Genomic DNA, 24,760 nt, shown 5'->3' with positions numbered 1-24,760 from the left:
ATTTTTCAATGACGTAGTACGCAGTGAGTTACACGGAAATCGAATCCTGAGTAATAATAGTAATAATTAAGTAAACATTTAATACAAATTGTAGAGGTAATGTAAGCTTAATTTGTATGAAACGATTAAAGGAAATATTTTAAAAACATGATTTTATTTTATAATTTTATTTCATTTAGTTCACTTAAGTATTTTGATGCAAATGATGTGTTTCCGCGACGAAGTTATTGATCCAGTAAAGCTGACCATGAAATATTCTGCCTCGAACTAGTTGCAATAATTTAACTCCCAGCTTTATGACTCAAAGGGTAACTGAGAGCTGCAATGCGCCGTCTATATTCCAAAGGAGCAAAATTTGTTTTCCAAGGGAAGGGCTAAGGAACACAGTAACTGCACAAACCTATCAACGTTTACCTGTCTAAACCACAAGCCTATGTAAATGGTACTATTAAGGCAAAAAATAATTGCTTTATATTAATTTTGTTTTTCGTTTGCACTCTTTATCCTACATCATGAAAAAATGTTGCAAGTTTGCGTTATAGATAAGGTTGCAGTACACCAGTGTTTTGCACATCATGATTTGTGATATACTTGTAGCATAAGTCTATAGACGAGTTAACGCGTGACGTCACACGCACCTGCAAAGTTTAGACTCCGCCCACTGGTTGGCAAAAAGAGGTGGAATTCTTATAAGCGCATATAGAGAAGGTTGACATTATCATCGTTTTTATTGATACTCATGAACTGTATCAAATATAATTTTACTATTTATGTCTGAATAAAACATAAGCATGCGTGGAAATTCATTTTTGGAACGATTATATTGTTGTTATAATTTGTGTTTACTAAAAACGAGCTATGGAGTGGAACGTACACTATCTTCGAGCTCGTTATGTGGTTACCACAAAAATCTCTACTAAACGCATCTTCACGTCCATTTTAGATACAAAATTTCAAAAATGGAAATTCTTTTAGAATAAATTAAATTTAATGAAAAAAACACAAATAAGGTGAAAACAAACATCAAATAGATCGCTTTTTGTGCGCAACATATAGTAACTGATTTTAATCTTAATATATCTGTACAGACTTACCTTGTTACACAACAAATAAATTAATAAATCTCATTGTTTTATTTAATTGTGCACACCAATTTTGACACTATTATCTCGTTATGATCGGAGACTGCCCAGACAATTACACAGAAAACATGCCGGTGTCATAAACATAGTGACCAATACTTTAATTGGGTCCCTTCATAGACCACATGTGGCAGCATTCTATACATAGATGGTGACGTCACTTCGTTATTGTCACCTCTATGCTAGGACGCATCACATTCCCCTGATTTGGGGATTTGTACTTCCGCCAAAATAGTTCCGCGTGGGAATGAATATTTTTCTATAATGAGAAAAACGGTGTTATATATGTGTTTAAAATGGAATGTTGTTTAAAGAAATGTTATTTAGTATGTTTAAATGCGATTTTGAATCTCTATTAAGACTGATAGCAATTTTCAGAAGCACGATTACTTGACTTACTTTCGCTTTTACTTTTCACTTGTAAAAGAAGTGCTACCCACAATTCCTTGCGCGTTAGTACACAGGTCAGTAAGACCGGTGTGTACACAATGCATGTGGCAGACTTTATGATACCTCCATGCCATTTCTTGGCATATTGAGCAGTCATATTGAGCAAGCCAAATATTAAAGCCAAAATACGTAACATTTGCTTTAATAAATAATTTAACATATTAAAAAAAGAAGATATTTGTCTGAAACGGATTAACAAGAACATGCGTATTTATATGTAAGCCAGTTTAATCATAATAATACAGTGCTTTATAACTTTAAATTTAAAATATTGTTCAATATTACTGCTACACAATTGATGTATTTACCGCGGGGTACCGGCAAATGTAAACTCGTCAATTTAGTGTAAAGATTGTACGTTCTTGCATTGCACGTAACACCATCATGAAACCAAGCAATCACAATGGATAAACAATATTTGTGTAAAATAAATTAAATTAATATATATATTTATCATAAAATGCTAGATTGTTAAATGTATCACTCCTTATTACTTGTTAAGAGATTTCAATATACATACAAAGACAGTTCAATTTGCACAAGATGCAGGTTTTATTTTCATTTGTATATTAAAATTTATTAATATTGTAATTCAATGGAAACGAAACGAAAATTCATTCTATGGAAAAGAAAATTACCACAACATTTAACGATTGTAATGTATTCCGTTTTTAATGGCTTTGTTTTATAATTGATTAAATGCGCCTCTTATAATACACTTTCGATCGCTGATGAGCAATAACAATATCCACACCGTTTATAGTTATAATCAAATTAATATATGTTTTATAAGTTTTTAAATATCATTTTTTAAAGTCTTACTATAAAAAAGAATACGGCTAATTTATTGTTTTGTTGTGTGGCATTGTCAGTATTTAGTCTTCCGACCACGTTTGCTCTGATGCTAATAACTAATTTGTATTTTTATAAAGAGGAAATTATACATATGATGATACATTTATTTATTAGTACTAAATATGATATATTTGCACTATTGTATAAGAGTTGTAATGTTTATTTAGGATTTTTTATCGTTTAATTGACTAAACAAAAGCCCTTTATACATGTTTTACGTTACTGTAACCAGTGTTTTTGCCAACCAGTCAGTGCGCATGCGCGAAAAATCCCGAATGTAAACAATAACAATTAACTCGTCTATAACGATTTTCTAATATTTACACTGTTCCAAATTTCGACATAAAAATGTCATCAAGAATAGTATTTTAGGGTGCATGTAAAGGATAACATCTGTAGGTTTCCATTCAGGTAAATGTTATCTTTTTTTTTAAAGTTTATTCATTGGTTTCCTTACTTGGTCATGAATGACTTCTGCTTAGTGATGTGCTCTCATCAGCTGCGGAGAACTGCAGTTGTTAGCCGTCACTGCAAAAATTATCAAAGGCTCTGGGAGGTGTAAATGGACCAGCCTCGAACTTACCACCTCTCTTAGAAGATGTAAACCTATACCTAGAGAAATGAAAAACTACTCAAAGAAGATACATGTATTTACTTGGCCTAAAATTAAAATGGATCTACTAGAAACACAAATAAAATAATCAAATAAAACATATGCTGACCAAGACGTAGACACTTTTTTGAAAACATTTAACAAGACTTACAAAATATAATCTCAAAATACATTCCAAGTAAACTAATAAACAAACTTACTTGAGTACATGTATCTAACAAAATTGAAATACATAAATGCAAATATCATAAATATCAACAATAATACCGTACAAGCAATCACCTTAAGATACTAAATAACCAAATCCAAAAAAGAGCAGCACCAGGCATATTTGCAAATACATAGAAAACCTCATCTTTGCCGATTTCAGAACAAGATACATGTAACCCAGCACACTCTAAATTCCAAAAATACTATTCTCATACATCAAGACTAAAAACTGGAAGCCAGGAAAAAATTGTCTCTTTAAATCGGAACCACAAAACAAAGCTAATATTATCAACAGGCAATTCAACACATGCCATCACACCAATCCCATCTGATGCTCTCCCTGACAAAAGCCCCACTAGCCCTCATCGATCCATGCCAGATATCAACATCACAGAAAATGGAATAACTAAACTATTTCAAAACCTTAAAATCCACAAAACCTCAGATCCAGATAAAATACCCTGCAGAGTACTAAAGAAATGCAGTAAAGAAATATCCCCAATCTTGACTTCAATCTTTAAAAATACCATGTCTCTTGGGAAAATCCCATCTGGGATGCACAGTCTATAAATTGAGTATACAAAAGGTGTCAAACATAAAGCTATACATAACAGGCCAATATAATTCACATGCATTTGCTGTAAAATAATTTAACATGCTATATCAAATAATATTTTATATGACCTTCAGTACAGCTTTTGACCTACCCGTTCTTGCGAAACACAATTTATATAATTTCTTCAAAACCTTACACAATCATAAATCAAGGTTTAAACAGTATTTTATTGTCCCCTACCGGTGAAATTGGAGGGGACTTATGGTTTGCGCTCTGTGTGTCAGTCAGTCAGTCTGTCACACTTTTCTGGATCCTGCGATTGCTTTTAAAGTTCTTTATATTTTTTCATGAAACTTGAAACATGGATAGATGGCAATATGGAGATTATATGCACATCATTTCATTTTGTTCCTACGTCAAAAATTCTGGTTGCTATGGCAACAAATAAAAAATATAAATAAACAAAATTCTGACAATGGTGGAGTTTCACTGGTAGGGGACCATATTGCTTGACAATAGTCTTGTTTTAATTGTTAAAGACTGACATACATGTAATTTTCCACTATTTTCAGAATGAAAATTCACGACCTGCTGAGGGCACTTATTAGTGTATCAGAGAAAGGAGCAAACATTGCTCGCATCATACGCTCGGAATCTTCACTGCTGGAATTGCTTGTCCAGGAGAAGAAGGGCAACCAGAAGAATGAGCGGTTTGTTCAGGACTTCAAGACTCTGGCAGATGTTCTTGTCCAGGAAGTGGTGCGGTATGATCTCAAGGAAAAGGTTGGTTCTCGGTAACTTTGCTGCTGTTTATTTAACCCTTTACCATTCAGGTACGCACTTTGACATGTTTGTAGTCTCATAGAAAAAAACAACAGATGCAAGCTTGAAAGGCTTCATTTTGTACAGTCAGGAGCAATAAACAGCATAACACTTTAACCAACTGCGAGTTTCTCAAGTTTAATGCTGGTTATATATAGCCATTTTTACTTTGTTTCTGAGTGTGACAGAGCTACATGTAATTAAAGGGCTAATTATGAGAAGTGTCAGAGGTTTTAAGAACTTGAAGGCTTGATCACAATGAAATGAACTATCAATAATAGGGAGCCTCTGACAGTATAGTAATTGGTATGAAGTAATTATACCCCCATGACCATTGGTAATGGGGGCTATATAGGAGTCACTTTGTTGGTCGGTCTGTCCCGAAATCTTGTCCGGGCAATAAATATGTTGTTTATTGTGAGATTTAAAAATCATTTGGCAAAAGAATTACGTCAATATCACAAAGGTCAAGGTCACACTTTGAGTACAAAGGTAAAAAATGGCCATAAATGAGCTTGTCTGGGCCATAACTTTGTCATTTATTGTGAGATTTTAAAATCATTTGGTACATATTTGTTTACCATAATTGGACGATGTGTCGCGCGAAAGAATTATGTCGATATTTCCAAGGTCAAGGTCACACTTTGAGTTCAAAGGTGAAAAATGTCCATACATCAGTTTGTCCAGGCAATAACTATGTCGTTCATTGTGAGATTTTAAAATCATTTGGCACATTTGTTCACCATCGTTTAACGGTGTGTCACACGAAGAATTACGTCGATATCTCCAAGGTTAATGTCACACTTTAAGTTCAAAAGTCAAAGATGGCCATAAATGAGCTTGTCTGGGCCATAACTATGTTATTTATTGTGAGATTAAAAAAATCATTTGGCCCATTTGTTCACCATCATTGGATGGTGTGTTGCTCGAAAGAATTACGTTGATATATCCAAGGTCAAGGTCACACTTTGAGCTCAAAGGTCAAAAATGGCCATAAATGAGCTTGTCCGGACCATAACTACATGTATGTGGTTCATTGTGAGATTTTAAAATCATTTGGCACATTTGTTCACCATCACTGGACAGTGTGTTGCGCAAAACAATTAGGTCAATATCTCTAAGGTCAAGGTCACACTTTGAGTTCAAAGGTCAAAAATGGCCATAAATGTGCTTGTCCGGGCCATAACTGTGTCGTTCATTGTGAGATTTTCAAATCATTTGGCACATTTGTTCATCATCATTGGACGGTGTGTCATGCGAAAGAATTACATTGATATCTCCAAGGTCAAGGTCACACTGAGTTAAATGGTAACAAATGGCCATAAATCAGCTTGTCCGAGCCATAACTATGTTGTTCATTGTGAGATTTTAAAATCATTTGTTCACCATCATTGGACGGTGTGTCACACGAAAGAATTATGTCGATATCTCCAAGGTCAAGTTCACACTTTGAGTTTTAAGGTCAACAAGAAATGTGTCCACAGGACACGGATGCCCCCAACTGTTACTAATAAACGCTTGGTAGAAGTTATTAGCTTTTTTCAAATCCTAAACGCAGATTTCGAACCTAAACGCGGACCCTAAGTTCAAGGTCAAGGTCACAGGGGTCAAAATTTGTGTGCGTATGGAAAGGCCTTTTCCATATAAACATGCATGCCAAATATAAAATTGCTATCTGAAGCGACATAGAAGTTATGAGCATTTTTCGAAATCTAAACGCAAAGTGTGACGGACAGACGGACAGACGAACGGACAGTCCAATCAATATATGCCCTCCTTCGGGGGCATAAAAATGTCTTAGAATATCAAAATAAATCAGAAAGCCACATAAACTAGAGAGCGGACAACATGCTTAATCCTTGAAATGCACTAAGTGACCCCGTGACCTAGTTTTTGACCCGGCATTACCCATATTCGAACTTGACCTAGATATTGTCTTGATACAACGTTTAACCTAGTTTAGTAAAGATCAGATGAAAACTACTTCAATTAGAGAGCGGACACCATGCTCAATCCTTGAAATGCACTAAGTGACCCAGTGACCTAGTTTTTGTTCCGGCATGACCCATATTCGAACATGACCTAGACATTGTCTTGATACAACTTCTGACCAAGTTTAGTTAAGATCAGATGAAAACTACTTCAATTAGAGAGCGGACACCATGCTAAATCTTTGAAATGCACTAAGTGACCCTGTGACCTAGTTTTTGACCCGGCATGACCCATATACGAACTTGACCTAGATATTGTCTGGATGCAACTTCTGACCAAGTTTGTTAAAGATCGGATTTGAATTAGAGAGCGGACACGAAAAGTGTGACTGACCAAACGACGGACAGTGCGAAAACTATATACCATATACTATATACGTGTATGGCATAAAAATGGCCATAAATGATAATGGCATAATGATTCTTAAAAATCGCCATAAATTAGATTCTCTTAATTTGTGAAGACAGCATGCACAATAGTCTGTGTCAATCCATCATGTGGGGGTATATGTCACGTCGGTGATAAAGCTCTAGTTTTTAAAAACAGATTTATTATAAATCATAAACATATACAAAATAGTAATGTAAGCTTAAATGTGAGCCTAGGTAGAATTTACTTTTATGTTTTGTAATTGCTCTAAATTTTCAGACACTATAAGTTTTCAGGCACCCTCTTTTAAGCAAAAATAACTAGAAATGGCGCGGCAGAGGCCGGCGCATATCCCCACGCCGCATGTTTGACCCAGGGGCGCCCCATGTTTGGTAATGGGTCCATGCATAGTTGAGATTGACCGTATTGTCATAAGAGAAGTTCAGTATCAATTAGAATTGAATCGGTGTAGACATGCAGAAATTATGGTAAAAGACAATTTTGGGTGTGTGTGGCCTATTATAGGCGGGGCGCCCCAGGGTTGGTAAAGGGGCCATACATAGTTGAGATTGAACGTATTGTCATAAGAGATGTTCAGTATCAATTCTAAGTAAATCGGTGTAGAAATGAAGAAATTATAGTAAAAGGCAATTTTAGGTGGGCGTGGCATTTTTGGGCGGGGTGCCCTAGGGTTGATAATTATTAAGAGCCATGCATAGTTGAGATTGACTGTATTGTCATAAAAGAGGTTCAGTATCAATTTGAAGTGAATCGTGCAGAAATGAAGATATTATAGTAAAAGGCAATTTTGGGTGGGCGTGGCCTATGTGGGTGGGGCGCCCCAGGGTTGGTAATGAGATCATGCATAGTTGAGATTAACTGTATTGTCATAAGAGAGGTTCAGTGACAATTTGAAGTGAATCAGTGTAGAAATGAAGAAATTAAAGTAAAAGGCATTTTTGGGTGGGTGTGGCCTATGTGGGTGTGGCCTATGTGGGTGTTGCCTATTATGGGCGGGGCGCCCCAGGGTTGGTAATGGGGCCATACATAGTTGAGATTGACCTTATTGTCATAAAAAAAGTTCAGTATCAATTAGAAGTGAATCGGTGTAGCAATGAAGATATTATAGTAAAAGACAATTTTGGTTGGGGATGACCTATTATGGGCAGGGCGCCCCAGGGTTGGTAATGGGGCCTTACTTAGTTGAGATTGACCGTATTGTCATAAGATATGTTCAGTATCAATTTGAAGTAAATCGGTGTAGAAATGAAGAAATAATAGTAAAAGGCAATTTTGGGTGGTCATCGCCTATGTGGGCGGGGCGCCCCAGGGTTGGTAATGGTGCCATGCATAGTTGAGATTGACTGTATTGTCATAAAAGAGGTTCAGTATCAATTTGTAGTGAATCGTTGTACAAATGAAGAAATTATAGTAAAAGGAAATTTTGGGTGGGCGTGGCCTATGTGGGCGGGGCACCCCAGGGTTGGTAATGGGGACATGCATTGTTGAGATTAACTGTATTGTCATAAGAGAGGTTCAGTATCAATTTGAAGTGAATCAGTGTAGAAATGAAGAAATTATAGTAAAAGGCAATTTTGGGTGGGCGTGGCCTATGTGGGCAGGGTGCCCTAGGGTTGGTAATGGGGCCATGCATAGCTGAGATTGACCGTATTGTCATAAGAGAGGTTCAGTATCAATTTGAAGTGAATCGGTGCAGAAATGAAGAAGTTAATGTAAAATAACAAAAAAAAATGAGTGAAAATCTCTGACCCGGACCCGCCCCAACCCCCATAACTTTTGACCCAGGGGTCAGATCAAAATTCCTTCACTGTCACCATCGCACATATGCTCATAGCTACCATGTATGTATATTTCAAGGTTCTAGTGCTAAAAGTGTAGGAGAAGCAGGTGGCCAGGACGGACGGACAGACAGACGGACAGACGCACATCAATACAATATCCCCACTTTTTCTCCGAAAAACATGGGGATAATTATTTTGTGTAACTCAAGTCTTATTTTCTTTGACACCCATAATGTTCCTGTATCATTAATGACTCTTAATTTAAGTATTTCTATTTAGTGATACATCCCACAAGTGTCTTTTACAACCAAATGACACTCATATAACCTGGCCATTGAGTGCAAGAAGTCAGTAAACACTTACTTTTGCTTGAGATCTATTTCATGATTTGGGTACAACTGTATGTATATTGTATACGGTATACCTTAATGATATAGATAATGGTTTGACCTGATACATGTAGCTTAAAAGTTAAATTGGTTTTTCATTTGTAATGGTCGTCTTAAGGAACCATCACAATCTTCTAAATGTCTTGCTAGTTTTTGTCTTGTATCATTTTGGGAACAGGGCCCTCACACTACTTTGGAGGAAGGGGTCCGCAGCCCTTAGGAGGGGGAATTTTCGCGGCGTTTCCCTTTTTGGGGGAATTTTTTACTTACTCTCTCATTATTTCATTTGTACATGTTTGCACTATATTCATTGCATTTTTATAATAAAGAATGTTTGAAACGATTAAATTGAAATAGAATTGAGATATAATTATCATGAGACACATCTTTCTATTAAAAAAAAAAAAAAAAAATTTTTTTTTTTTTTTAGGGGGAATTTTTCCCCCCAAAAGGGGAAAAAGTATACTTTTCAGGTGGGGGACTGCCGCCGAAATTCGGCGGCAGATTTGATAGATTGAGGGCCCTGGGGAACAACTGTTTGAAGCCCATTATAAACAAGTATACATGAGAATCTGATTGCTTTCATAAATGCCTATATAGTATTAATATTTAAATTATCTTAAAGCGGTTATATACGATTTTTTATATATGTTTATTTGTAATATATTGATAAAATATGTTACAATTACACAAAATAGAATAGAAAAATTATACATTAAAGCCGAATTTCATAAAATGCAGCAAAGACAAATTAGCGGCCCGAGCCAATTGTGACAAACATATTTTCCTACAATAACCGAAGCATTCGTCTTTGTATTAGGATTGGAGTTAGTGTTTGTGTGTCATATGAATAGATATCGATGCAGAAATTCAAATAAACCGTTAAACTAAGTTTAGATTCACATTGTACATGTATGATATACATGCTGGCGAATTCGGCTGTACAGCCGTTTTCAATTTGAGAATTATATATCTGGCTTATTTTGCATTTTTCGACACATGTTCTTCTTAACTTTTATTTTAATTTATATTCAAATATATATATATAATTAGTTTTTTACACATTTTATATAAATTCATAAATATTTGACAAAATCGTATATACCTGCTTTAAGCAAAATGCCACAGTTAACATTCAAGAACACACACACATTATAATTTAAACAGTACATATTTATTGAAGTTTAATAAAAAAGATTCATACCACAGTATAATATATGCTTATCTTTGAACTCAGTGTTCAAAGTTCAATCTTGGATTATCTTTCTGTAAAACAATAAAAGAAATAGATAAATGGTTATACATTTGTTGCAAACTTAACTTTAAGTCATTAATACTGCACAGCAAGGTATTTAAAAACACAGGCTATTATTTTGGCAAGCGACAATTTACAAAGGAATATACAAACCTGATAGCAATAAATGCAATGTCAGGGAATCTTTACATAGAATATTCTTTTGTATCATAATTTCCTGACACAAACTATTTATTTAGTTTTAAGTGTTGAAAACTTTAAAAAAAAGTTACACAAATACAACATGCTACAACACTACAATACATTATTTTTTCCTCATTTTGCTGCTAGTTTCCAGGGCTGGTAGACAGTATATGTGGAGAGGAGAGCAACAAGTTCACCAACACTCTCGGTGACTCTGTCATCGTGCAGATCCAGGACACCCCTGAGCTCACCAAACGGTTACTCTGTGAGGTTTAAAGGCTATCTTTGTCTTATCTTATTAAGTCGCCTGTCCACCAAATATAGATCGACGCACAATGATGTTTCAAGAAAGAAAAGTGGCATCTGTTCTGGTAGATTAGAGCAAGTTTTTTTTTGTTGAAAAACTACTTGGTTTTTAAGAAAATATAATTATGTCAAATCTTTGAGAGGGCATGAAAAAAGTTTTACTTTTGCGGCAGGTCTCCAAAAGAACAGTGTACATGTATATACAGTTGACAGCAAAATAACACGAAAGATATAAGAATAGGCTATAAATACAACATTTTCTTCGTTTTATTTAAGTGAATGACCTTCAGTGTAACAGTTGCTGTTGATAATTATTATGCCCCTGAAGGTTGGCATATAGTTTCGAGCTCACCTGTCACAAAGTTACATGGTGAGCTTATGTGACAGTGTGATGTCCGGCGTCCGTTGTGCGTGCGTGTGTGCGTGCGTGTGTGCGTCTGTCAACAATTTGTTTGTGTAGACAGTAGAGGTCACAGTTTTCATCCAATCTTTATGAAATTTTGTCAGAATGTTTATCTTGATGAAATCTGGGTTGGGATTGTATTTGGGTCATCTGGGGTCAAAAACTAGGTCACTAGGTCAAATAATAGAAAAACCTTTTGTAGACAATATAGGTCACAGTTTTCATCCAATCTTTATGAAATTTGGTCAGAATGTTTATCTTGATGAAATCTGGGTTGGGATTGTATTTGGGTCATCTGGGGTCAAAAACTAGGTCACTAGGTCAAATTATAGAAAACCTTGTGTAGACAATAAATGTCATAGTTTTTATCCAAACTTTATACAATTTGGCCAGAATGTTAATCGTGATGAAACCTGGGTTGGGATTGTATTTGGGTCATCTGGGGTCAAAAACAAGGTCACTAGGTCAAATCATAGAAAAACCTTGTGTAGACAATAGAGGTCATTATAAGTTTTCATCTGATCTTAATGAAATATGGTCAGAATGTTTTTAGCAACCCCAGCAGATCTTATCAGTGGAAGATCTAAGAAAATCAGCTAATCTGCATAGTGGTTCCATTACAAGTTATTTTTATAAAATATCTTAAATAAAATCAAAATAATATAAATGTAGATTGAAAGAAAAATAAATTCTCTTTAATATGATATAAATTTTTAAAATATTTAGTTTATATTCGCTGCTTAACAATCTATATTGGATTCAAGTACAACGTCTGTGTCCCATTTCCTTTGTTTACTGCATTTTCGAGTACACCCGGTTGTTTACAACACATTTGCGACCTGACAAGGTCATGTGAATATTAATGATGTTGATATATTTATGTTCACCAATGAAAATTTTTCCGATGATTTTCGCGAAATTGTGCTATGTTTACTCTACGCGACGAAAAGTAGTCAAAAGTCTATGAAAGTTTCTTCAAAATGTAGTGTTATTTTTTTTTATTTCCCATAGAAAATCACAAAATATAAGCTCTGATCTTTCTTTTGGTACCAGAATTATAAATCGGAAACGATATTTAGTACGTCGCATTTATCATTAAAAAGCAAGTGTTTGGGAATATTCAACTAGGCCAGAGGTCGAAATAGCGGCGCCATATTGGAAATTTTGATTAAGCTGATAGCGTGATCGATAACTGTGATTTCTTCAACAATTACTTTATATAAACCTAGAAAAACGATAGCAATCAAATGGTAAGTTATTTTTTATTGTACCCTACCGGTGAAACCGGAGGGGACTTATGGTTTGCACGTACCCAGTCTGTCTGTTAGTCTGTCAGTCTGTCTGTCAGTCCGTCACACTTTTCTGGATCCTGCGATAACTTTAAAAGTTCTTCATATTTTTTCATGAAACTTGAAACATGGATAGATGGCATAATGGAGATTATGCATGTCATTTCATTTTGTTCCTACATCAAAAATTCTGGTTGCTATGGCAACAAACAGAAAAAAAAAACTGACAATTGTGGAGTTTCACCGGTATAGGGGACCATATTGCTTGATAATCTCTTGTTTTAATTATGTTTTTTTGTATGTTGATTTCCCTTTATTCATTACAAAACAGACGATCAAATTTCATTCAGATTGGTCGTGTGGAAATTCGTGCCGAGTTTCAACCGTCTGCTGTGAAAATGCCTCTATTTATTGCATTTATGTTGCAATATACGTAAAACCAAATGCAAATAAACACAACCGAAGTATTTTAATGCGTTTCTAAGTATATATTAAATGTCAAATGACCAATAATTGTAATGTTTAATGCATATGAAATACTTGATTTCTTTTGTTCATATCTAACTCAGTACGTTCGTACCATTGACTGGCATTGTGTTTTTGATCTCATTTATTTGTATTTTAGTTTAATTTGTTGTAGAAAATATTAAAAACCAACAACGTTAATCGTTATTTTAAATAACGAATAATGTCTTGTTACAGTTGAACTCAATTGTGTTTTTTTTAATACATTCAGAATCGGTAATGATAACAGTGTTTTTTATGTTCAAAGTATTTGTAACTGATAATTTGTGGTTTAGGATTGAGACAAATTATGGTTAACATTGAAGGATTTTATTTTTAACAAAATTGTTCTATTTTATATTTAGATGACATTAAACATTGAAAAACTAAAACTATACATGTATTCATTTAAGCACAATTTCATTGTTCTTTTCAGGATCAGCTGAGGATATTACTCAATGGCCAAGTTCCCCGGACCATTCTGTGAACAGCAGAACATAACCAAGTGTGATCTGCAGAATGAGAACATTAGCAAATTAAAACCTGATTTTGCACTATCAAAATGGACTTGTAACAACTACATTGAATGTTTAGTTTTTATATTATTGACATGTTGTGTTGTTTTGTTATATTTTGTGATGTCTTTATTTGAGAAAAAAAAGTTGAAAATAAAAAAATATTTTTTGTGATATTTATGTGTCATTATTTTCATTATAGTTCATACTATGCAAAAATGAAGTAAAGAAATGAAAAGAGCATGAAAAAATACATTAACCTGCCAAATTTGAACTCCGTCTATCTTCTTTAGAACAAAAGTAATGACAATTTCTCTGTAATAAAATAAGGCGACGGTGCCGGATTTAACGCATTAACTATGTAGTAATAAGTACCAATATTTTCCAATAAATCAACAAAATTTCCATGACAAAAATTGTCATAACTTTTCTTCCGGTGGGGATATTTTAACAATTCAAACTGTTTTGGAAAGCTTTTTGAAATATCTATCTAGCTAAATTAATAAAACTTATGTATGGCAAATTTTTAAATTTAACTGGGGTTGCTATAATTTATCTTGATAATATCTGATTTTGGATCGTATATGGATCATCTGGGGTCAAAAATTAGGTCACCGGGCCAATGCTAGTAAAACCTTGTGTAGATGAAAGAGCTAACGGTTTTCATCACGTCTTAATTAAATTTTGTAAGAATTTCAATTTTGTAATTGATGAAATCTTGCTTGGGATTTATATGGGTCTGATAGAATTTAAGTTGATGTAGCAAGGTTAGTCAGGTGAGCGATTCAGGGCCATCATGGCCCTCTTGTTTAATTGTCTGTCCATGTGTCCATCCGTCTGAAAACTTTAACATCGGTCATTACTTTTGCAATATTGAAGATAGCAACTTGATATTTGGCATGCATGTGTGTCTCATGGAGCTGCACATTTTGAGTGGTGAAAGGTCAAGGTAATCCTTTAAGGTCAAAGGTCAAATATATGGCTTCAAAATAAAGCAGAAGGGGGCATTGTGTTTCTGACAAACACATCTCTTGTTTTATTCAGTTTTTACACTTAATGGGCTGTAGTGAAACTTATAATTTTAATCTGTGATCACATATTAATTATTTTCTTACACATCTTTACCTTGTACTGACGTCTTTCATCTTATTTGGTTGAGACTTTGTTCCAGATAATGTGCATAATGGTGTGAATATGCATTAAAATTTGCATTTAATTTGGTTGCTAAAAAATTAAAATAATCTAAATTTGGTGATATGCTTAACTATTCAAAAGTTCATGTAAAATAAGCTAATATTTGAACGTCTTAATCACACACTTATCCAATATGTCAGCATTATAGATGAAGTTATGGACTTTATAAATGTAAGTATCTTTGTGTACTTGAATGTATCTGACAAGTTAAAAAAGGGTTTACACGTCAAGGCTTGCCAACTCTCATACCCATTTTTGCAGGTCAAGTACTAGATGACAATGAGACAGCAGCCTCAGTCCTTGCAGATGTCATTCACAGAGAGGTCGTTGCCAAGGAGATAGGGGTCATTGACGACCAGTTGGCTGTTGACCTTCAAGTTGATGACCTTGGGGTCTGGATTGACCCAATTGGTATGGGGTTTGGTTTTGAGGAAGTTTCTGCATGTTTAACCTTTAATGCTCTGAAGCAAAGTGAAAAAAGCTAAATGCAACCAGCATACAACCAGAACAGCCTGGAGTTACTCGCAGTCTGTTCAGGTTTTATGCTGTTTGCTGCTCATCTGATGGACAAGAAGTCTTTAAAACTTGAAATTTTTACAAAAAAAGTCTTAAACTTTATTTGAATTTCTAAGGAACAACAAACGCGTTAAATTGGTTAATGAGTGGTTAATGGTTAATAGACATGTTAAAATTTAGTGCTTTTATGGCATTTCTTGTTCATGAACGGTTTTTGTTTGTCCGTACAAAAAATGCTATGCAGTGTTACCATAACAAATATTGATTAATGTCAACATGTATAAAATAACTTGAAGGTTTTATTTATTATGTATGTGCCTGCCTCTGGAAAATCAGGGCTTAATTAATGCATATGCTTAAAGTGTTGTCCCAGATAAGCATGTGCAGTCTGCATAGGCTAATAAAAGACAACACTTTTTGCTTTGATTTGCAGTTGGAGCACTTGAAACCATGTTTGTTTTTTCTGAAGTAACACAGCCAAGAATATCTGTAAAACAAATACCAATACATCCAGCTAACAAACATTATTATTTTAAACAAAGTTTGAAAGAACCTCTACAAGACGATATTTTCTATGATCCTTAGTAATGCCATTCATTACAGTCTTCAGGTTTTTAACCAGGTTTTCGGAAGGAAAAAACTGGTTTTTAGATTGGCGAATGTCGGTGGGCTGGCGGGCGGGTGGAACAATATTGTCCGGGCCATAACTTTGTCGTTCATTGTGTGATTTTAAAATCATTTGGCACATTTGTTCACCATCATTGGATGGTGTGTCGTGCGGAAGAATTGTGTCGATATCTCCAAGGTCAAGGTCACACTTTGAGTTCAAAGGTCAAAAATGGCAATAAATGAGCTTGTCCGGGCCATAAATATGTAGTTCATTGTGAGATTTTAAAATCATTTGGCACATTTGTTCATCATTCGATGGTGTGTTGCGCAAAAGAATTATGCGATTTCTCCAAGGTCAAGGTCTTCACGACTAAAAATAGATTGATTTTGAAACAAGGGGGGTAACTCTGAACAATCAGTAACAATGCTTATTTTGAGTTGTCTCCCTTTATCAGACTTTTTTTTCCAAATTGAAATCAAGTTCAGTGATCGACACTAACTAATCTGAGTAAGGAGTCCTTGGGACTCCTTACTTTTGAAATTAAGGAGTCCAAACAGATTTCAAGGAGTCCAACAAGAAAAACACTTTATATAATATTTTCGGCTCAGAACACATTTCAATCCATGAAATGTTAAATTTTTATTTTATGTTTGTTTTCAGATCGAAGTTGTTAGTGACTGCTGTTCAATATTTGTTATATCATATTGCAAAATATTTAACGCATTCCAGTAATATTTAAGTTAATAATTTTCTGAATTATTGTAAGATTTCAACATATACTATTCTTTTATGCATTACTTTCTTTTATGCATTATGATTGCTTGTTTTACCTCCACATTAGGGTTAAAAAAACATTCTCGAAGCCTTCTGTTTTATTTGTGTCATAGTTAATAAATCACATGGTAAGGATGTAACAACCCTATATTTCTCATTGCTTTATTATTAGCTCGGCTGTTTTCAGAGAAAACCTGAGGTATTGTCATAGCCAGCTCGTCATGTCCGTCGTCGTGTCCACCGTCTGCGTTGTGCTAAAACCTTAACATTTTGTCAAGGTTTTGAACATTGGCTCTAAAATCAAAGCGCTTCCACCTTCAACTTTGAAACTTTATATGTAGCTGCACCTTGATGAGTTCTACACGCCCACCCATATTTGGGTCACTATGTTGAAGGTCAAGGTCACTGTGACCTCTAAAAAAAAAATAATCTGACAAGCTTTTATTTTTAGCTCATCCATTTTTTGAAAAAAAATTATGAGCTATTGTCATCACCTTGGCGTCGGCGTCGGCGTCCGGTTAAGTTTTGCGTTTAGGTCCACTTTTCTCAGAAAGTATCAATGCTATTGCATTCAAACTTGGTACACTTACTTACTATCATGAGGGGACTAGGCAGGCAAAGTTAGATAACTCTGGTGTGCATTTTGACAGAATTATGTGCCCTTTTTATACTTAGAAAATTGAAAATTTTGGTTAAGTTTTGTGTTTAGGTCCATTTTATTCCTTAAGTATCAAAGCTATTGCTTTCATACTTGCAACACTTACTAACTATCATAAGGGGACTGTGCAGGCAAAGTAATGTAGCTCTGACTGGCATTTTAACAGAATTATGTGCCCTTTTATACTTAGAAAATTGAAAATTTGGTTAAGTTTTGTGTTTTGGTCCACTTTATTCCTACAGTATCAAAGCTATTGCTTTCATACTTGCAACACTTATTAACTATCATAAGGGGACTGTGCAGGCAATGTTATGTAACTCTGACTTGCATTTGGACGGAATTACGGGCTCTTTATACTTAGAAAATTGAAAATTTTGTTAAGTTTTGTGTTTTGGTCCACTTTACCCCTAAACTATCATAGATATTGCTTTCATACTTGGAACACTGGCAAACTATTATAAGGGTACAGTAAAAGGACAAGTTGCATAACTCTGGTTGTCATTTTTACGGAATTATGGCCCTTTTTTGACTTAGTAACTTTGAATATATGGTTAAATTTTGTGTTTCGATCCACTTTACTTCTAAAGTATCAAGGCTATTGCTTTCAAACTTCAAATACTTTCATGCTATCATGATTAGATTTGATTGATACTTTGACAAAACTACTCTTACCTGACATACCACAATAGACTCCACCCAAACCATCCCCCGTGCCCTCCCCCCTCCCCCCCCCCCCGAATCCCCCCCCCCCCCCCCCCCCCCGAATCCCCCCCCCCCCTATTTTTTTTTTTTTTTTTTTTTTAAGATCACTGTCACTAACACTTTACTATACCCCCCCCCCCCCACCCACCCCCCCAAATTGGTTTTTTTTGAAACGGTTAAAAACACAAATATTTATTTTTATTATTTTATGTTTGAAATACCGTCCAACCATCGCACCCAAGAATACCCCCCATAATTCCCCCCCCTATTTTTTTTTTTTTTTTTTTTTTAATGATCATCTCACAAATGACCACCACACCCTCACACTATACTATACCCCCCCACCCCACCCCACCCCCCCAATTTTTTTTTTGAAACGGTTAAAAAACACAAATATTTATTTTTATTATTTTATGTTTTAAATACCGTCCAACCATCGCACCCAAGAATACCCCCCCACCCCCCCCCTCCCCCGAATTCCCCCCCTAATTTTTATTTTTTTATTTTTTTAAATATTTTTTTTAAGATCATCTCACAAATGACCACCACACCCTCACACTATACACCCCCCCCCCACCCCACCCCCCCCCCTCCAATTTTTTTTTTTTTTTGAAACGGTTTAATAACACAAATATTTATTTTTATTATTTTATGTTTGAAATACCGTCCAACCATCGCACCCAAGAATCCCCCCCACCCCCCCAACCCCCAATTTTTTTATAATTTTTTTGCATTTTTTTTTCGCATTTTTGGAAGATAATGTAATAAATGTCCACGCCCCCACACTATACACCCCTCTTCACTCCACCCCTCCCTCCTTTGTGATTGAAAATGAGAGTCCCTTCACCTTTAAAAAGAAAATAGATGAGCGGTCTGCACCCGCAAGGCGGTGTTCTTGTTTTTCAATGCACCCACAGCCGAGCATGGCACCCGTTATGCTGTGCTCTTGTATGTATTCTCCATAATATTTCCAAGAACGTGGAAATTGGGAAACGAAATGTAATAACAATTTTATTTTAATTTCATCATTGGGTTTTTACACCATGAAAACATAATAAATGTTTGACAATATTATGCATGGAAAGCACAATTTCCACGAGGATTACACCCTGTTGCCATCATCATTTTCTTAAGTAACTTGCCACGATTTTATCATGGAGGAGTACACAGTAGGAATCGATTAGTGTGGTTGGTATGAAAATGTCTACAAACTGCAATAAACCACTGAAATCATCGATTGATAGTGACACGGGTTATACACGCTCAAATGATCCAGAGCCAGTCCCATCTCCACTGCCATAAAAAGTACACAGTGTAAAAAAAAATGTGTATTGTAATGATTTTCAGTAATGAGAAACTGTTTGGCGAATCTAGTTTACTACAGGTAAAATTTTCAGTGAAAAAAACAACAAACGGCCATGATCGTTTCATAGTTAGCATGTTCCCATATTACTACATGAATGGACAGTGACAGGGAACCAAAATAAATAAATTCGGATTCTTTTGTTTTTGTCCATGTGTTCAAGCAGAATGATTTGTGGCACATTTTTCTGATCCACAAAAGTTCGGATATTCTGATCTTGCGAAACAAATAAGGAAATCAACTGATTTTTTTAGACAAAAATGATTTTAAAGGAGTCCGACGGACTCCCCTGGCACAAAATCAAGGAGTCTGAGTCTCATTTTGAGGAGTCTTGGACTCCTGTTAGTGTTGAACGCTGATCAAGGTTGCCACGAGTAAAAAAAGATTGAATAGAAACAAGTGGGGTAACAATGTAAATTTTGAATTGTCTCCCTTTATCAGACTTTTTTTTTTAAATTGAAAACCTGGTTTTGTGACAATTTTGTCCCTTGTTAAAATTATGTTAATCCCTTCCATGGCAATAGTATTTTACATGTTTAGTACAAACCTACTGTTCGATTTCAGACTCCACTGCCCAGTACATACAAGGGGATGTTGGGTGTGAGATGGACGGACTGGTCAAGGAGGGGTTGCAGTGTGTGGCTGTCCTCATAGGGGTCTACTTGAAGTCTAGTGGCCTGCCCATCATGGGAGTCATCAACCAGCCCTTCTGTAGAGTGGTCAATGACAGGTGAGAATGTGCTTTGTAGACAACATGATCACAATGTGATAGTTGCGAGCATTAAAGATTGATTTTCATTGGTCACTTGTCTTGCGTTATCAACATTTACGTTGTTTATGAAACTTAGTCTCCATGGTATCGAGTATTGAGTTGGAAACAAAATAAAATATTTGGGTAAAAAACTAGATCACTCACGGCTGTCAACTGATTCATGTACATTTCACATAAATTTGCATTTAAATCCTTTATTTGGAAAGTCTTCTGTTGTTCCCATATTTGTCTCTATTTTGAACATGTTTAAATATAGATTCATTGTTCTCACCACACTTAAATTGAAAAGCTTTCAGTAACGTCTGGAAAAAGCATCTTAAATTCAAAATTTGTTGCAATGTCTGTGAGTCTTGTAAGTTAATTTGGCAGGAATGCTTGGGTTCATACATAATGCAGAATAATGATATTCAAGAATGTTTTTCAATTGTTCTGTAATTATATAATAAAATAAATCGTTTTGTAAATGACTTGCTATATCTCTAGATCTTCTTTTCTGGTTAAATTTCAAAGTGTATTGTATTATTATGTTTTGACCATTTTTAGCTGGATTGGCAGCACAACATGGGGTGTGTGTTTTCGGGATGTGCGGGTAAACTCCCTCACTAGTCAAACCCAACCGGACAGTACATCAAGTAATTCACAATCCCCTGCCACAGAAGACCTGCCAAAGCCAACCATTCTCATAAGCTCGAGTGAAGATCAGCACATTCAGGAAGTATTGTCAAAAAAATTAAATGTCCGTCACGTTACCGGAGCAGGCTACAAGCTTCTTGGCGTTTGCATGGGCAGAGCTGTGGCATATCTCTTGACAAAGAACACTAATTTCAAGTGGGATTGCTGTGGACCGCATGCTGTTTTGCTCTCCCTTGGAGGTGGCATAGTGAAGTATGAAGACTTCGAAGATTGCGTTGCCTTTGGACAGACAAGTTTCCAGTCCATTCCACAGATTAAGTATCATAAGCCAGATGATAGCACGGCACGTGGTGCAAAGAAATGGATGAATGTGGGAGGAATCATCGCTTATTCTTCTGAAAATGTCCTTACACAACTTGCAGAAGTCTTGCAAAAGTCATAAGTTGATGGTGTTTTAAAGCTTAAAGATCTGTTGTGTTATGTATTAACCCGGTATGTGTTATCTTTTAAATATTTTCTCTACAGTTTATTTATATTTTCTCTGTATTTTTATAAATGTTCTGTATATTCTCTAATGGTGCTTCAGTGTGTTTTACCTTACGTAAGGCAACTTTAGGTAGTTTAGCAACTCAGGTCTTTGGGACCTCTGTATTGGCCTCTTCTTTGTTCTCACTGGTTCTAATCTTAATGTGTTACTGCCAGTTATTTTCTTGTTAAATTTACATTCTTAAAGTACAATTAAATATGTTTGCAAGTACTTTGAACAGTTATGCATGCAGCTCTTGATATGTTAATAACAGCATAAATTTCATCACAAAATGTTGTGCAGTAAATTGCCCTTTAGGTTTACTATTGGTTTAAATTAAATTCCTATTGAGCAAGCTCAGTGTCTGATGAGGGTGAGCCAAAAATATACTGATGCCAAATATTTATTTTTTCATGAGAGTTGGCTATATTTCAAAATGTTTAGCCTGACAATCTTGTTTAAAGATAAACATCAGACAGGACATTTGACATCCTTTACGTTTTTGTTAAAATTTGTTGTGTTTTTTACATATTTGGTTATTTTCCTATCTTAATGAAAATGTACACCAATCTTCATAGGGTCTTGTACTAAATGTATGTATGGTTATGCTTTACGACACAATATGGTCACCATAGTTGAAATTAGAAATATGTCTAAACACCATTTTTTCCTAACCCTATGGTAAGTCTTTGTCAATATTATTAATCAAGTAGTCATTAGGTGGTCCTTTGCCACAATGATTAAAAAAGTTCTGCTTTATTGCACTAAATATTAAGCTTAAGCTGAAAATTGAATTTTCTTTCACGTTTTGAATATTTGACGTATTTTGTTATTTTTTTGGTAATCTCATGCAAATTAACACAAATGTTCTTAACTCTTAGTTAGAAGTCCTCTATGAAATGTATGTATGGCCCATAATGGGGTTAGTTAGAAGTCCTCTATGAAATGTATGTATGGCCCAAAATGGGGTTAGTTTGAAGTCCTCTATGAAATGTATGTATGGCCCATAATGGGGTTAGTTAGAAGTCCTCTACGAAATGTATGTATGGCCCATAATGGGGTTAGTTAGAAGTCCTCTACGAAATGTATGTATGGCCCATAATGGGGTTAGTTAGAAGTCCTCTATGAAATGTATGTATGGCCCATAATGGGGTTAGTAAGAAGTCCTCTATGAAATGTATGTATGGCCCATAATGGGGTTAGTTAGAAGTCCTCTACGAAATGTTTGTATGGCCGATAATGGGGTTAGTTAGAAGTCCTCTACGAAATGTTTGTATGGCCCATAATGGGGTTAGTTAGAAGTCCTCTACGAAATGTATGTATGGCCCATAATGGGGTTAGTTAGAAGTCCTCTACGAAATGTATGTATGGCCCATAATGGGGTTAGTTAGAAGTCCTCTACGAAATGTATGTATGGCCCATAATGGGGTTCGTTAGAAGTCCTCTACGAAATGTATGTATGGCCCATAATGGGGTTAGTTAGAAGTCCTCTATGAAATGTATGTATGGCCCATAATGGGGTTAGTTAGAAGTCCTCTACGAAATGTATGTATGGCCTATAATGGGGTTAGTTAAAAGTCCTCTACGAAATGTTTGTATGGCCCATAATGGGGTTAGTTAGAAGTCCTCTACGAAATGTATGTATGGCCCATAATGGGGTTCAGCTTTACTGCACAATATAGTTGCCATAGCTACAAACAGAAATATGCCATTTTCTATGAATCTTAACAGTTTCCACTAAATATTTATAAGCTGGTCCATTGTCAAAATTGTCAAAATTTTTTCAAGAAGATTTCACTACATTGCACAAAATACCAGCTTTAGGTACAAATGGAATGTAATAATATAATAAGAATAACAAGAATAAGACAATATTTTCTTCTAATCTGATGGCTAGATATTCACACACATGGTAATAAGGTGGTCCTCTAGCAAACTTTTTTGATGCGATCTACTGAACAAGATGGTTACTTCAGCATATGAAAATATATATTCATTTGACATACTTGAAAACTTTCTCCAACCTGAACATGTACCCTCATTAAGAATGAGGGTAGATGTCCAGGTTGTTAATTACATTTAAAAAAAACATAAAATATTTCTATTTAAGGTTTATGCAGTTTTTTCTTGTATTAATTTAACATGAAACAGAAATTGACAAATACATAAAACATGTTAAATTATTATTTAATATTTTTAATAATAATATAATATTGTTGTTTAATTGTTTGTTATATTAACCCGCAATATCATGTTTTTGTTTTTATATAGAGATTTCATTGTTATATTTTATCCAGGTATTGTATGTCCAGTCGTAGTTGTAGTCATTTATTGTGATATATTTGTCAAGTATTCAGTGTCTATTGTAGTCTATTATGGCATTAGTTTTCAATATATTTGCTATTACTAGTCTCCCTGAAAGTTATCCAGCCTTCAGACAAATTAGAAAAATTGCATGAGGTCCAGGAAAAAAATTCAGAACTGACCAGCTACCAATTCGGGTCATGTATCAATTGTAGTCGACTGACCAGAAAATTGGAATATAGGCCAGTAATAGCTGCAAAATTACCAGACTGTGTTGCTTATCATGCTGTTGATACTTTCGTGGTCAATTGATTACCCATTATTTGTTTCCTGTTGGTTTTTACCAGTGTGGTCCGTCTGTCCGTCCATTCACAAGACTTCAAATCTTGCACTTCAAGTAACTCATCAATTATTGTTGAGACTATGTTGAAACATAATATACCTATTAACAGTAACCTCAGGATTGTGCACAATGTTTTCATTTTCTATTTCCTGAGGTCATTGTACATGGTGAGGTTTATGAAGATTATGAACAATTGTAAATTAGATTTGTTGTTTTCCGTCTTTTTATGACTTGTTTTTTATTTCATTTATATTCAGGTCACAATTTATATAAGCTCTTGTATTTTATCGTTTCTTATATAAAGGCTTCAATTGTATTTAATGGAACATTTACATAAATATTGATTAACTTGAGTTTGGTAGTTAGGGGACATAATCATGTAATGGTATCTACTTGAAAATCATATCACATGAGTACATATTTATGTGTGCACATTTATTTATTTATTTTAAAACTTACTATTTGTTCATGTTATTGACAACTCCAAATTGATTTAGCGTATTCGTTCAATTTTGTTGAAGTCTTGATACTGAAACAGTGCATAATAATTCTGTACTATTCAAATCTTCTCTTATCTGTTAGTTTTTGCTTGTATTGCGCTTTTTATTTTACAAAATATTGTGCAATAAATTTAAATGTTCTTCCGTTTATTGTTACTTTATGATACCTATAAGCTCTTTAGCCATGCACAAATATACGGTATGTAAACG

The 24,760-nt window shown here is 34.9% G+C and overlaps 1 protein-coding gene across 4 annotated transcripts; it reads left to right on the top strand.

Moving 5' to 3' along the window:
* Position 1: 1 nt before the first annotated feature.
* On the top strand, positions 2-24,691 carry LOC127856175 (inositol polyphosphate 1-phosphatase-like). 4 transcript variants are annotated; one of them, XR_008037886.1, is made up of 7 exons: positions 18-96; positions 4,399-4,609; positions 10,786-10,903; positions 15,111-15,260; positions 20,037-20,202; positions 20,788-22,651; positions 22,745-24,691. XR_008037886.1 is itself a non-coding variant. In XM_052392243.1 (6 exons), the coding sequence occupies exons 2-6, from the start codon at positions 4,400-4,402 to the stop codon at positions 21,317-21,319; spliced, it is 1,176 nt and encodes a 391-aa protein (XP_052248203.1). In that variant the 5' UTR covers positions 2-50; position 4,399; the 3' UTR covers positions 21,320-24,691. The 4 variants fall into 4 exon arrangements, 2 of the variants coding, with proteins under 2 accessions (XP_052248203.1, XP_052248202.1); XR_008037885.1 differs by having other exon boundaries at positions 22,699-24,691; XM_052392243.1 differs by having other exon boundaries at positions 2-50; positions 20,788-24,691.
* Positions 24,692-24,760: the final 69 nt, after the last annotated feature.

The sequence above is a fragment of the Dreissena polymorpha genome, chromosome 13 (genome assembly GCF_020536995.1).
Source record: "Dreissena polymorpha isolate Duluth1 chromosome 13, UMN_Dpol_1.0, whole genome shotgun sequence".
Classification (NCBI taxonomy): domain Eukaryota; kingdom Metazoa; phylum Mollusca; class Bivalvia; order Myida; family Dreissenidae; genus Dreissena; species Dreissena polymorpha.
This window is presented reverse-complemented; position numbering and strand designations above follow the sequence as displayed.

Bases quoted from the DNA above. Each gene is read 5' to 3' on its own strand.
- LOC127856175 (XM_052392243.1), top strand. From the start codon at position 4,400: ATGAAAATTCACGACCTGCTGAGGGCACTTATTAGTGTATCAGAGAAA. The intron at 10,904-15,110 runs GTGAGGTTTAAA...CCATTTTTGCAG, and splicing joins GCTCACCAAACGGTTACTCT to GTCAAGTACTAGATGACAAT. The intron at 15,261-20,036 runs GTATGGGGTTTG...GTTCGATTTCAG, and splicing joins GGTCTGGATTGACCCAATTG to ACTCCACTGCCCAGTACATA.